The sequence below is a fragment of the Rhipicephalus microplus genome, chromosome 7 (genome assembly GCF_043290135.1).
Source record: "Rhipicephalus microplus isolate Deutch F79 chromosome 7, USDA_Rmic, whole genome shotgun sequence".
In the NCBI taxonomy this organism is placed as follows: domain Eukaryota; kingdom Metazoa; phylum Arthropoda; class Arachnida; order Ixodida; family Ixodidae; genus Rhipicephalus; species Rhipicephalus microplus.
The window spans coordinates 56,309,323-56,321,610 of NC_134706.1; the positions used below are offsets into that span (position 1 = coordinate 56,309,323).

A 12,288-nucleotide genomic window follows, 5' to 3' on the forward strand; every position below is an offset into this window, starting at 1 on the left:
GCTTGATCATGGCGAGAAACCATAGGTCAACGCGTGACACCCCTCAACTTCTACGTGTATGGCAGTGGAAATGCACGGAGTATCGTAGGAAACACGGGGCTCTAACGCAATTGATTGCGACGCAGCGGATTATTCCCGATGTCATAGCGTTAGAAGTACAATGTACCCCTACGCTTCCGGGTTACACAACATGCACGGACGTAATGAACATCATAGAACACACCCTTCAAAGCACCTCCGTATCGCACGTACTTTTCGAATCAGTCCCGTCCTCACGTTCTAGTAGCAGCCTGTACGTGCCTAACGTTTAGAGTGCACCTAACGCCAGAAACGATAACATCGAACATCTATAGTTTTCACAACTATGCAAGTTGGGTAAACACATAGTTATTGTAGAAGATTTCAGTGCCCCCCCCCCTCCGGCTTGAGGCTACGCAACAGAAATGCCTAAAGGCCGACGACTCACACAGGTTCTCGCAATTCATCGCATGACCCTGCTGACAGAACCTGATCAACCCACTCGCGTAGGTAGTAGTGTCAGCAGGGACACATGCCCCTACCTCATGTTAGTTGAGGGGGTTAGTCACTATTCCTGGTGCAACCTCATGGTGTATCTAGGCAGTGATCAACATATTTTAACTACAGAGCTCCGAGTAGCAGCCACGCGCTCCCAAGAGCACATCATAAAACTAACAAATGGGGATGCATTTAGGCGTTGTCGTACAACAACTACCCATCAGGACTCTTCCTCTTTAGAGGCTTGGATATTACAACTTCAGTTCGATTCTCCAACAGCTACCTAACTCATCGCTGCGACGACAGAAACACCGTATGTGGACCGGCATCTGCTGTATCTCTGGAATGTTCACAGAGGCTTGACACGGCGGTGGCAGCCGCAGAAACATATCCGAAAACTTCGTCTCTGAATCGCCCAATTAGCTACTGAGGCACATGACTATGTGAAAATCCTCGCTAGCAACAGTTGGCACAACATCTGTGATCGACTCAATGGCTCACTAAGTACACCTAGAACGTGGCGTATACTCTGTGCTCTCTTAAATCCCACGCAGACAAAATCACACACTGCTAACGCAATCAGCACCATTCTCCACAAATCAGGGCTCGACGGTACCACTCTGCTGCACACCCTAAAGAGACACTATGTATCCACAGGCCCCCATCCCACCTACAGTGATTATCCACGCCTGCACGATACGCCTCTAGATGAGGGCATATTAGAAGCAGAGGTTAGGGCAGCCTTGCAAAGCATTAAGCGTAACGCAGCACCCGGGACAGACGGGATTATGTACACACGTCTGCGTAAGTTAGATGACCAATTCATCGAATATTTAACCACCTCTTACAACGAACACAGGAAAAACAACACTCTACAACAAGAGTGGCAATACACAGAAATCATACATATTCCAAAGCCTGGCAAGCCGCTATCCCTCCAGAGTCTTTGCCCTATATTCTTACCTTCATGTGTAGCTAAACTCTTTGAATGCGTTGTGCTCTTTTGACTACAACCATTTCTCGAATACAATCACTTTTTTTCTTGATGCACTATTCAGCTACCGTCCTGGTATCTCTACATTGGGCGTATTATTACAGCTGAGGGAGAATGCATTGGGTAGCTCCACTTCAAATCAGGTCTGAGCTATTCTGGCCCTGGATCTGAAGAGCGCTTTCGACAACGTTTCCCACGACCTTATTATTGACAATCTCGCTTCATTTCAGTGTGGCTCAGGTATCTACAAATAAGTCAGGTTTTTTTTCTGACCGCACGGCCAATATTGGAATGGGAGACCTCCGGTCGGACGTCATTCGTCTTGCAGGCCGAGGAACGCCACAGGGCTCAGTTCTCTCGCGCACTTTGTTCAACGTGGCTATGGTTAAACTCCCTTTCCTATCACAACAGGGTCCCAACACCCAGCATGCCATCTATGCAGATGACATTACAATTTTGGCAACCAAGGGATCAGACGGAACCATTCAGGACGCCCTACAGGAAGCTGTGTCTGCAGTACAAGACTATGCTGCTGCCGGCAACCTTACGTGCTCAGTAGAAACGTTGGGGTTGTTATTGGTATACAAGTGGCGCCGCAAAACCGCTGATTCTCCTGACATTTCGCTGTTTCTTTATGGCCGTCCTACCCATGTGGTGCCTCGAATTCCCAGTTTAGGCCTCTCCCTTGAGTCCGACGGCAAGGCCGTGCAAGCTACACTACTTGTGGCTCAGCAGATAACTCAAATTACACATTACACACATGATCAAACGCATCACCAATCACAGGAGAGGTCTCTGTAAGGATGTCCTCCGCTTAGTACAAGCACTGATAGTTAGTCAGCTCACCTATCATCTTCCCTTTCACAATCTCATGCTAACTCAAATCATAACAATGGACATCCTTCTACGTACAGCTGTCAAGGCGGCTCTCGGCTTGCCTCCGCACGCATCTACCCAACGCCTGCTTCAACTTGGTGTCCACAACACCGCAACCAAACTCTTCGAGGCCTAGCACAACAGTCAGCTCCAACGGCTTAGGCAGACCCGCCAGGGCTGCGCCATCCTGTCTCGTCATGGCTACCCAATCCCCCCCCCCCTCCAAAAAAAAAACCGCACAGGTACCGCGGCATCAACTTGCTTCTACTGTCCACGCAAGCATCAAAGTGCCTCCGATTCCACCCAATATGAATCCTTCCCGCCACGCTGGTCGTCAACGTGCCCAAGTTCAGGCTATGACACGCATCTTTTTGTTGGTACCACAGGCTTACAAGTCCTTTACAGTGATGCGGCACGCTACCCAGAGAAATCAGCAATGTGTTTAGCCGTGATAGACGACACAGACGCCCTTGTGGCGTCTGCCACAAGTCGCACTACAGACAGTGGTTTGGCAGAGGAGGGAGCTCTCGCTCTGGCAATTGTTAACGCTACGACACTGTCACATGACTCTTTTGTCAATATTGTAACAGATTCACAAGCTGCTTGCCATGCTTTCGCTCGGGGACTTGTAACTGCACATACACTCAATATCAGAGAGTTTTAGTACTGCGGAATGGTGCTACGTACGCATCACGCAAGCGCCTTGCGTTACGTGGTGTCGTTTGCCACTAACCGGCGTTTAGTACGCCGTAGTACCCGCGTACGTAACAAGCGTGAAGCGGGTTGCGCTGCTGGTAGATCAAAATAGAAGCACGTGTTGTTGACAGCCAATGGGAGCCAATCCAAGTGTTATAGCCAGATTATGGCCATATTTTAAGCCACAGAGCCAGTCAGTGCTTGCCTTCGATGCCGCCATTTTGCAAAACGAAGTCTCGTGCTGTCGCGAACACCTCATACGTACGCACGCACGCATGTCATGCGTGCATACGTAGTGGCTGCATACGTAATGCGATACGTGCGCGTTGCGGTCTGCGCATGCGCACTACGCAGAACGTGGCGTCCTTACGTACGCAACGCCGCCACGTACGCAGCGTACGCAGTACTAAAATTCTCTATCCTCTCTTGTGTCTTACCGTACGCATTACGTTCTGTGCGTATCGTCTGCATTCCTGGACACGACTCTGTTTATTGTAATGAACACACTCATGTGGTCGCCCAAGAGCTGACCAGCCAGGCACCATTGGAAGAGCTGTGTAATCCAGACGACTCATCGACAGAGCCACTAAACTACAACACTATGCTGGAGTACTGACGACAGAGCCATTACACGTATCCTCCCCCTCATCCTTCACCTAACAGAGCAGAGGCTGTCGTTTGGCGGCAACTGCAGACCAATTTATTTTCTTGCCTTTATGTGGTAAATCGCTTTCATCCAACTATCTACCCCTCCTACTGCCCCTTCTCAGGATCGGTACGGACAGTGTACCTCTCCACGTGGGAATGCCCTGCACCACAGGGCATTCCTCCCATTCCCAACCCCACCCTTTCCTCTTGAGAGTCTGCACTGCTCAGCTTTCGCCGGCAGGAACAGCAGCAGCTGGTGCAGCGGGCTCGCAGGGTCGCGCAAGGCAATAGAGCCCCGGACGCAGGGCCCCACCCAAGGAAGGCTCAGTGCGCATTTGTTATCCATAAATATTTCTTCTCTCTTTCTCTGTCTTAGTTGGCTGGCCCTAACTTTCGTGCTCTGAACATGGCGCATACTGATTTGAGGAGATTGGCTCAGCAGAAGGTGAATTATTCCCACAAAACAGTGATATGTTATTCTTATCCACTAGTAAATTGTTGTAATTGGTTGCTGATCCTAATTATCGTTATGCGAGTTCATTTAGGCCGCCGCTTCTTTTAGTCGCAGTGATATAGTCCTGAACGGCAAACAGGACATTCCCGTGGCTGCAACCAAGAGCAGTGGCGCCAAACTATAAAAAAACATGTTTTGATAGCTACAGCCCAATTTTTAAAGTGGTGGTACTACATCGCGCAGTGGTGCCCGCACTAATCTCTAACGCGTAGTTTTCCCGGCTTAGAGAAGAGGAGCTATGCTCCTTGCGTGCCCTTATCTCGTGGTGGCGAGGAGTGGAGGATAGTACACCTTGGCTGGCCTCGGGCTTCACGTGAAACGATTCTGCAGCAGTTACTGGGCGCACAAAGATCACTGCAGATATTGCACTCTCCGTTCGCGGAAAGCATGTGGTTTTCAGACTCAGCGAAGTATCAAATGAGATCCTTATTCACGTGCATTCGTACCTGTGAGCACGTTTCCTGCGTATTTTTGCGCAAGAAACGCGGGACACGTTTTGATCTACTTTCCATTCTGCACGTGACCTTTCAAATTGTTGATATCGGGTTCATTGCTTCGCCGTTGTGGCAAAGTTGTGACTTTTTCTCATTCGTGGACTATCCGTGAGTGAGAAGGCACTACATGGTGTGTGTCAGGCTAGCAAACTGGCTGCTAGCATGCAATGAGCGTGGCATGCAAACCATGTAGCACATGACATATAATTATTTTTATTACCGCTTATGTTTGACATGCAGTCACGTTACGCAATAGCAAATTCGGTGTTTATCAAGCAAACAAAGACTCTGCAAGCGCAACAAGAGCATGACATGCAAGTCATGGGAAGACGACTTCTAATGGTTTCCATTTCACCACTTGCCTTTTATGGTCGCCAGGCAGTCACGTCAAACAGTAAAAAAATGGTGTAAAAAACACCAGGCCTGCGCGGTAGGCGTTGCACAGTCGGAGCGAAAGCTAGAAAAGCGGCCTTTCAGACTCTTTTCAAAACACTCCTTAGGTAACTACTGCAATCACACTTGCTTGGTACCCACTAGGGCATAAGTAATAAACTTTTGGGTAGTAGGCCGGCATTAGGTATGTTATTTTTCGGCATTCTTCTGAGAAACGTGGTACCCGCTAAAGACTTGCAAGAATTTTGTTTCATTCGTCCATGCAGTGGCTGACAACCACGAGAAATTATGGCTACAGTGGGTATGCGCCACAGCTAATAGGGAAACGAGAACAACTTTTTGTAATGGGCTGGAGCATTGGACCGCCCTCTCGTTATGGTAATCACATTGTGCACCGACTGGTTGTTTTTTCGCTGTTTTAAAATGCTTTATAAGTTGTATCTACGTGATTGCTTTCTCGCCATCAAGCCTGCCTAAGGCAAGTTCGACAAGTTACAAGCACTGATGTAGCTCAGTGGTAGACTACTGGGCTGGAACCCAGCAGACCCGGGTTCGAGCTCCTCTGTGCCATTGGTGCAAGGTTTTTATTTTCTAATTTCGCGATGTGGTTACCTACACCAGTGGCGATGGTGTACAACATGCACCTGCGCGTGACCGAAAGGTGATCCCGCTGAAAAACCAGCGAACGAGCTCGAGGATGCTTTAAGGGTGGCATGGAAGTGATGATTTGAAGGATGAATGAAGGATGTAGTGATGAAGGAATGATTTCCGTATGACTACTTGTCAATAGTGCTCGTCTAGATTCAAGTCCTGCAATGTAATGTTTGTTTTACACTAAACTAGCGCAACAGCTCCGAACCGCAAGCGTGGCAAACAAATTATGTATTGAATTATGTAATACATGACACACACACATTATGATTTTCACATTACCAGCTGGCATTTCGGTTGGTCATGCAGAATGGTCTTATATCAATTTTTTATGTATAAAGTTACGGAAACGATCACAGGAGCACCACGCCCATGGGTTGTAAACCATATCGTGCATGAAAAGACTTCCATGATTTTCTTGGTATAACCAGCTACTCACATTCATCATACAGTAATGCTATGCCAAACCAATTTTTATAGATCTTCAATTAACGATATCATGTGTAGAGCACGAAGTATTAGGCGACAAGGTAGATAAACAGCTAGATACGCTCAATTTCATTGAAATTTTGTAAGAACTGCTTCGTAATTTATGTGATTTCTGATGCAGTGGATGTCGTATGCGTGCTTGTATTAGCTGTCTGAAGAGAGCATGGAATGGGTTCTGAAAACGCCGCTAATATGTAGAAGCTCAGTTTATCCCCCATTCCATCAGAGATGGAAATTCATTACCTGGTTCAGTACAATCATGCCCATCGCAGTGTCCTGTAGCCGAAATTCACAACACATGTATGAAAAACAAACTAGTCTAGTTGCAAATTTTACTTACTTGTTCTACTTTTCTGTATGACTCTATGTTCCCGGTAATATTCTATTACTTTAGCCTTGTATGTTCACACGACAATATTGCGTTACCTGTTTGTGCTCTTATCACTGTTTCCAGTTATAATTAGGCATATCCTTGTATATACACTCACGCCATAGGGCACTTTGCGCTGCAGTATGTGTAAATAAATAAATAAATAAAATATCATTTGGCGCCAGGACATTGCTGCGTGTTCCATATCAACTTGGGGCGTTTTCGGTTTACCAAATTTTGTGCTACAATGAATACTTCAATACAAGTTCGCACAAATAAAAAAGGAAAAGTCTATCCAACACTTCTCATATCAGTAATTTGTGCATACCCGTGGTACAGGCCTACCTGATTCTGAAGGCTTCCTAATCATTAGGTATTATACGTGAGGCTCACAAGAACTGTTGTTGTCAGCGTACTATTCATTGAACTAGTGAACGGTGCAAACGATTTTCATATATCTTTATTAGCATTTCAAAACTAGTGTCAATAGTTCATGTTTTAAATCAGGTGCGGATGTATATTGTTAAGTTCTAACTACGAAATGCTGTTGCAGTATGCTAGGCAAGGACGTAAATGGGAACTCTTTTTTATTGCAGCACTGTTCCTGACACTATAGCACACTTGTAAGTATACTTACTTGCTATCTCTTGAACTAAGTGTATGTCAGTCTTGTTGGACCCCATATATTCTTCACGATACTTGTAGACTGAAAAGAGTGAAATCTTGTTCTGGCTAGCGTGTGCATTCTTGTACGCATGTAGCAGGGCTCCCAAAAAATGCAAGAACGAAGAAGGCAAGGACGAAAGTTGGGCGCAATCACTTTTTTGAGCATCCCTTTTATAAGCGCTTCGACACGCTGCCGGAAACTGCTTATTAAACTTGAGTATGATCTAAGTCATATGCGTTGTCCGCTGCGTGTAATACCTACAGCAAATGTAGAAGTTATTCAAATACAACTTTCTTAAAACATAAAATTTCACTTATTTACGAAAAAGAAAAAAAATATTAGCCCTAGAATGGTGACCATCTAAAACTCTTGAATTTGCTGGTGATCGGTGAAAATTTTAAATAGACACGTAGACTAGAGCGTTGCAGTCTTATTCTGAAAGTACAATACTTTCTTTCATTCATAACGCATCAACACTTTTAGCCGGAATCGCAGGGCACACTTTTGATTCAATGAGCCTTGGGGCAGTGAATACACAATTTAATTCAAAACACACTGATCATTGTTTGCTAAGGTGACGTTTTAGCTGCCCCATGTGAGCGTTTCCCAGCCTGTAGATGAAGCAAGGAGCAACATGAATGTGCTTTACGATGTCCTCGACTAAGGATATTTTAGTGCGACAGCAATTATATGGGCACTCTCGGCTGGAATTCACTGTCGGCGTCGACGTAGGCGTCGGCGCCTATGTCAAATACCGTATACGTATGTGTACGTATCGATATATGAAAAGGCAAGAGAGAAAAAACTATAAAAAAGACTCCACGCGTAACCGAACGTGGGACCTCCGCGTCGTAAATACGAGGCGTTAACTACTGAGCCACCGAGGGTCTGTGTACCCTTTATTACCGGTTATAGGCCTATTCCAAGTTTGTAAACACAAGTAGGCTGACGTCGACATTATGGGTGAAATTATGGCGACGTCCGCACGCAACTTCCACTACAAGCGCTGAGGGCTGCAATGTGCGCCAACAAAATGACGTTGTGAGACGCCATAAGCGTTGTGAAAGCCATAAGCGCTCAAGGCTACGATGTGTGCCAACAAACAAAACTAAGTTGTGAGACGCGACTCATATCCAACCGTGACGCAGCTCGTCAGCATACCGTTTTTTTTCTCGTTGCTTGATTGGGAACACCACATGCACCATTAAAAACCCAGCAGAAACAGCGGTAGGCAGAGCATCGTTTGCCTACCAAGACAGCGCCACCGCATTTTTCTTACGTAAGTGAGGTGGAACCTCTAACGCCTTTGTCATTTTGAGGGATAATTGCGGCCTCCGGCTTCGGGAAGAGTCATTGAACTTTGTAACATCCACTAATGCGGCTCTGAAGAGACCCTTGTAATGCCGAAAGACGGCTTTTGCGATACTGCTGTTAGTATTTATCAGAATGTTGTTTTCCTATAATACGTCGATGTGATTACAACGTGCTCGTGCTTTCTCGATTCCAAGCGCGCGCTTGATAGGAGTCTTTCACATAGCTAATGCCTCTGCTCTTACGCGAAGAAGGGCTCCTCTGTAGCGTTCCTGCTCAAATAGCTCAATTTGTTGTTTAATCGTTCGAGTATCTTTCTTAAATGCACCGGGGTCCTTACTTTTTAGCACTATCTATTTCTCAAGCGTTATTCTGAGTTTACTTTCTTTCATTCTTTCTTCATGCTTTAAAGCACTAGATCTAGATATGGCCTTCATTTTAACGCTTTGCTTCAAAAGTTTCCATTATTCGCCAATATAACAGGTGCTGATCACTTTGAAGTTCTTCATTCCCTCAATTACGAAGTTAATAAATTTGTCATTGTGAAGTAGTTTGACATTAAACTTCCATAAATTCTAACTAAATTTGTTTTTTTTGTTTAAGTACTACGTTACAATGTACAAGACAATGATCAGAAGAAGAATCGGGTAAGACTGTGTAACTATTGCATTTGGCTATTGCCTACCCTGCCATGTATATCCTATCAAAACGTGCTTGACTGGTTTCCTGAAAATACGTAAAAGGAACTTCGCAACCTGCCTCTAGGTACTCCGCTACATTATTCAGGTCGGACTCATTCAGCAAGTCATACAGTACTTCAGTACTTTTATTTTGCACACGGCGGTTAACATTTCTATCCTTAACGCTCAATACACCACAGGCCTTTTTAGAACATCAGCGCCGTCTATCGAACAAAACGGAAAATACATTTTTTTTCTGCCATGCCTTGTTCATAGAGTTTCCTAAAATTAACTAGAAGTAACACTGGCGCTTCGATCGTTCAGCGACCATGGGAATGATGGGCAGTACACACATTTGCCTAGTCTTCGTACTTGGGGGTGGCGAATCATACTTGCGGCTTTGTTTATTGCAGTGTTTCATTTCTGTTTTGAGAGAAAGATTCAACCCTTTTGAACTTTAGGAGCCAATTTGGAAAGATAAGTCTAAAAGAATAAGATGATGAACAGCAACCGCTGAAAATTTGCCAATATTTGTTTCGTAAGAAAACAGCTTCAAGCCACACGAACACACACGGAACCAAAAGCAGGCCACACGTACGAATACTAGACAAATGCGTGTACTACCCATCATTCCCATTCTCGCTGAAGCGCCGTGCATTGCAGCTCCAATAGCGCCAGAGTTCTCTCTAGTGAATATTAAAAAACTCTGTGGTCTTGTTCACTCAAGGAACGCTCACTGGCGCACCATCTAAACGCGGTACACGTCCAGCAGGAACGCAAGTGGTGTCCATGTGCGCTACAGGGAACGCTCATCGGCGTCGCTGGGACACCAAGCCCTCCAGATTGCAGGAGTGAACACGATACGGCAGAAGAGCTGTGTTGCCAAACAGAATTTTCTGAAAATCTATTGAAATCTTCCAATAGAACAAGCTGTTTTTGTGTCCGTCAATGTTGCTTAATTAACGGAAAGAAAACTTCTTGGTCTGCATCCAAGTTCGGCGCATAGACACAAATGACGCTCCATTCAATTTCGCGCGCACAAAAATGACAAATCGCTATTCTGCCGGAGTCATCACAGAAGTGGTTTTGAACAATCAATCTCGCAACCTTTTAAACAAAAAGCACAAAACCAGCGGAAGTTCTATTTGCGTGACTAAGTACGGCATAATATTTAGACGTGAACCGCGATATCATGCTCCGGGTGTCCTCCTCACCTTCCACTTCTGTCTCCTGTATGGCTAACACGTCGGTATATTGGCCAATTACCAAGCTGTGCACTTGAGCCTGCTTTTTCTTGGAGGCCAAACCTGACATTTTTGAAGTTGCGAGGCTCAGTGCCGCGTGATTTGCCTGCGGTACACACTAAGAAAAACAGGGGCTGGTGCTTACCGCGTACGTCTAGCTTACTGCTAGACGTCTCCGAGACCATCCAGTGGTCCGGCATCAGTTTGCTGCTGGTCCCTTAGTGCCAACCGGTCCGCTCGGTCCACAGGTAGATTGGACTTCCTTCTGAATCCCAAGCGCCACACCAGTGTCGCCTTCGCTGGTGGTACCTCAACTTTGCTCTCATGAGCAGTGCCCGTTGATTGCTCCAGCAAACGCTTGACCGCCGATATCGTGTTGATCCCAAGGGTCATTTCATGCGCTCGCATGTCGCGTCTTGCCGTCTCTTGCGTCGACATCTCCACTGAACGTCTTTGCGCGTCTTCAGTGGAATGTACTTCACTGATGTTCGCCGTAGCCAGTGGCTGTAGCAGTTTCTTTCTACTTTGGCTCAGATGCTGTACCATATTCTTTAGGCAAAAGCGACTCATGTTCATCGAGAAAACTGGCCGTGTTTCCTGCCCCTGTAGTCGCATATTCCGCTTCAGCGGCGTCCTTGGTCTGCTCTTTGATCTCATCGCATGTTTCAGCGCTCGTAACGGCTGCGTATGACCGGATGCACAGGACCTCTCGACGCCCGAATCGCCGACAACTTGAACACCGTGGCACTCTGCAGGCCCGCGGTACATGACCGGTTCCCTTGCACCGCAAGCATTGCATAGGCCTGCCTGGCGCCACGACTACGGCCAATACCCCCGCAACGCGCACTTGGTGCGGAATGTCCTCAACCGTTACTCCAATCTAACTTGAGCAGCTCAGTTCTGGTCATCGACCCTTTGTCACTTATGCCGTCGACTCTCCTGGGTTCCCGATTCACTACGACCACACTGCCGAAGGCCGCGAACGCCGTCCGCACAATATCACCAGTGACATCGTAAAGCAGCCAATGCAGCTGGACTTTTATGTGCCGTTCCTAGGGGTCGATTATGAAACACCCGTGCTCCTTCACATGAAGTTCCTTGAAGGACAGCAGTTTATTCGTCGCGTCTTTTCCGGTCAGTGAACCGGTGAGACTTGATTAATCTGGTACGCTCCATTGGCAATGACGTCCAACTGTAGCCCAGTGGAACCAAACGTGTTTCTACAGTCTTCAACCCTATAGGGTCCCATTCCAATGTCTCTATACAAAAACACAGTATGTAAGGCAACGCGTCCAGTTGGCAAATGGGTCAGAATGACTTGGTGCTCGTCAATTGACCAAGTACATCAGCCCTCAAGGGCCGACGGAGTCCCGCATTCTGCGTCTGTTCACTACCGCGGCCGAAAGCAGCGAGCCAACCAGAGGTACCTCCTTCCGTGTTCCAACGGAAAGCTATTTATATCTACCACTTAACGCTGTTGGCAGGCATCTCGGAGGGAGGAGGGACTATTGTGTTTCCAACATTATCAGCAAGATGGCGCACTGAGCATGCGGCGACTCTCATTTCTCACGCGTACTTTGGCCATGAGGAGGCCAGTGGACAATCTATCACACGCCCTTATCTTCTGGAGGGGAGGATCATATGTCGCGGCAGGCATGGGGCTTGCACTGGAACAATTCTGTTGTAGTCAACTGCAATCGATGCACAGCCTCTGTTTACGAAAATGGCGTGCTTTTCACAGTGAA

The 12,288-nt window shown here is 46.6% G+C and overlaps 1 protein-coding gene across 1 annotated transcript in view; it reads left to right on the forward strand.

The window, feature by feature from the left end:
• The window catches only part of LOC142767777 (uncharacterized), a 65,851-nt gene that overhangs the window by 46,951 nt on the left and 6,612 nt on the right, over positions 1-12,288 (forward strand). Inside the window, exon 6 of the mRNA XM_075870013.1 lies at positions 7,238-7,264. Within this exon, the coding sequence (XP_075726128.1) occupies positions 7,238-7,264 (27 nt within the window). The remainder of the gene's footprint in view (positions 1-7,237; positions 7,265-12,288) is intronic.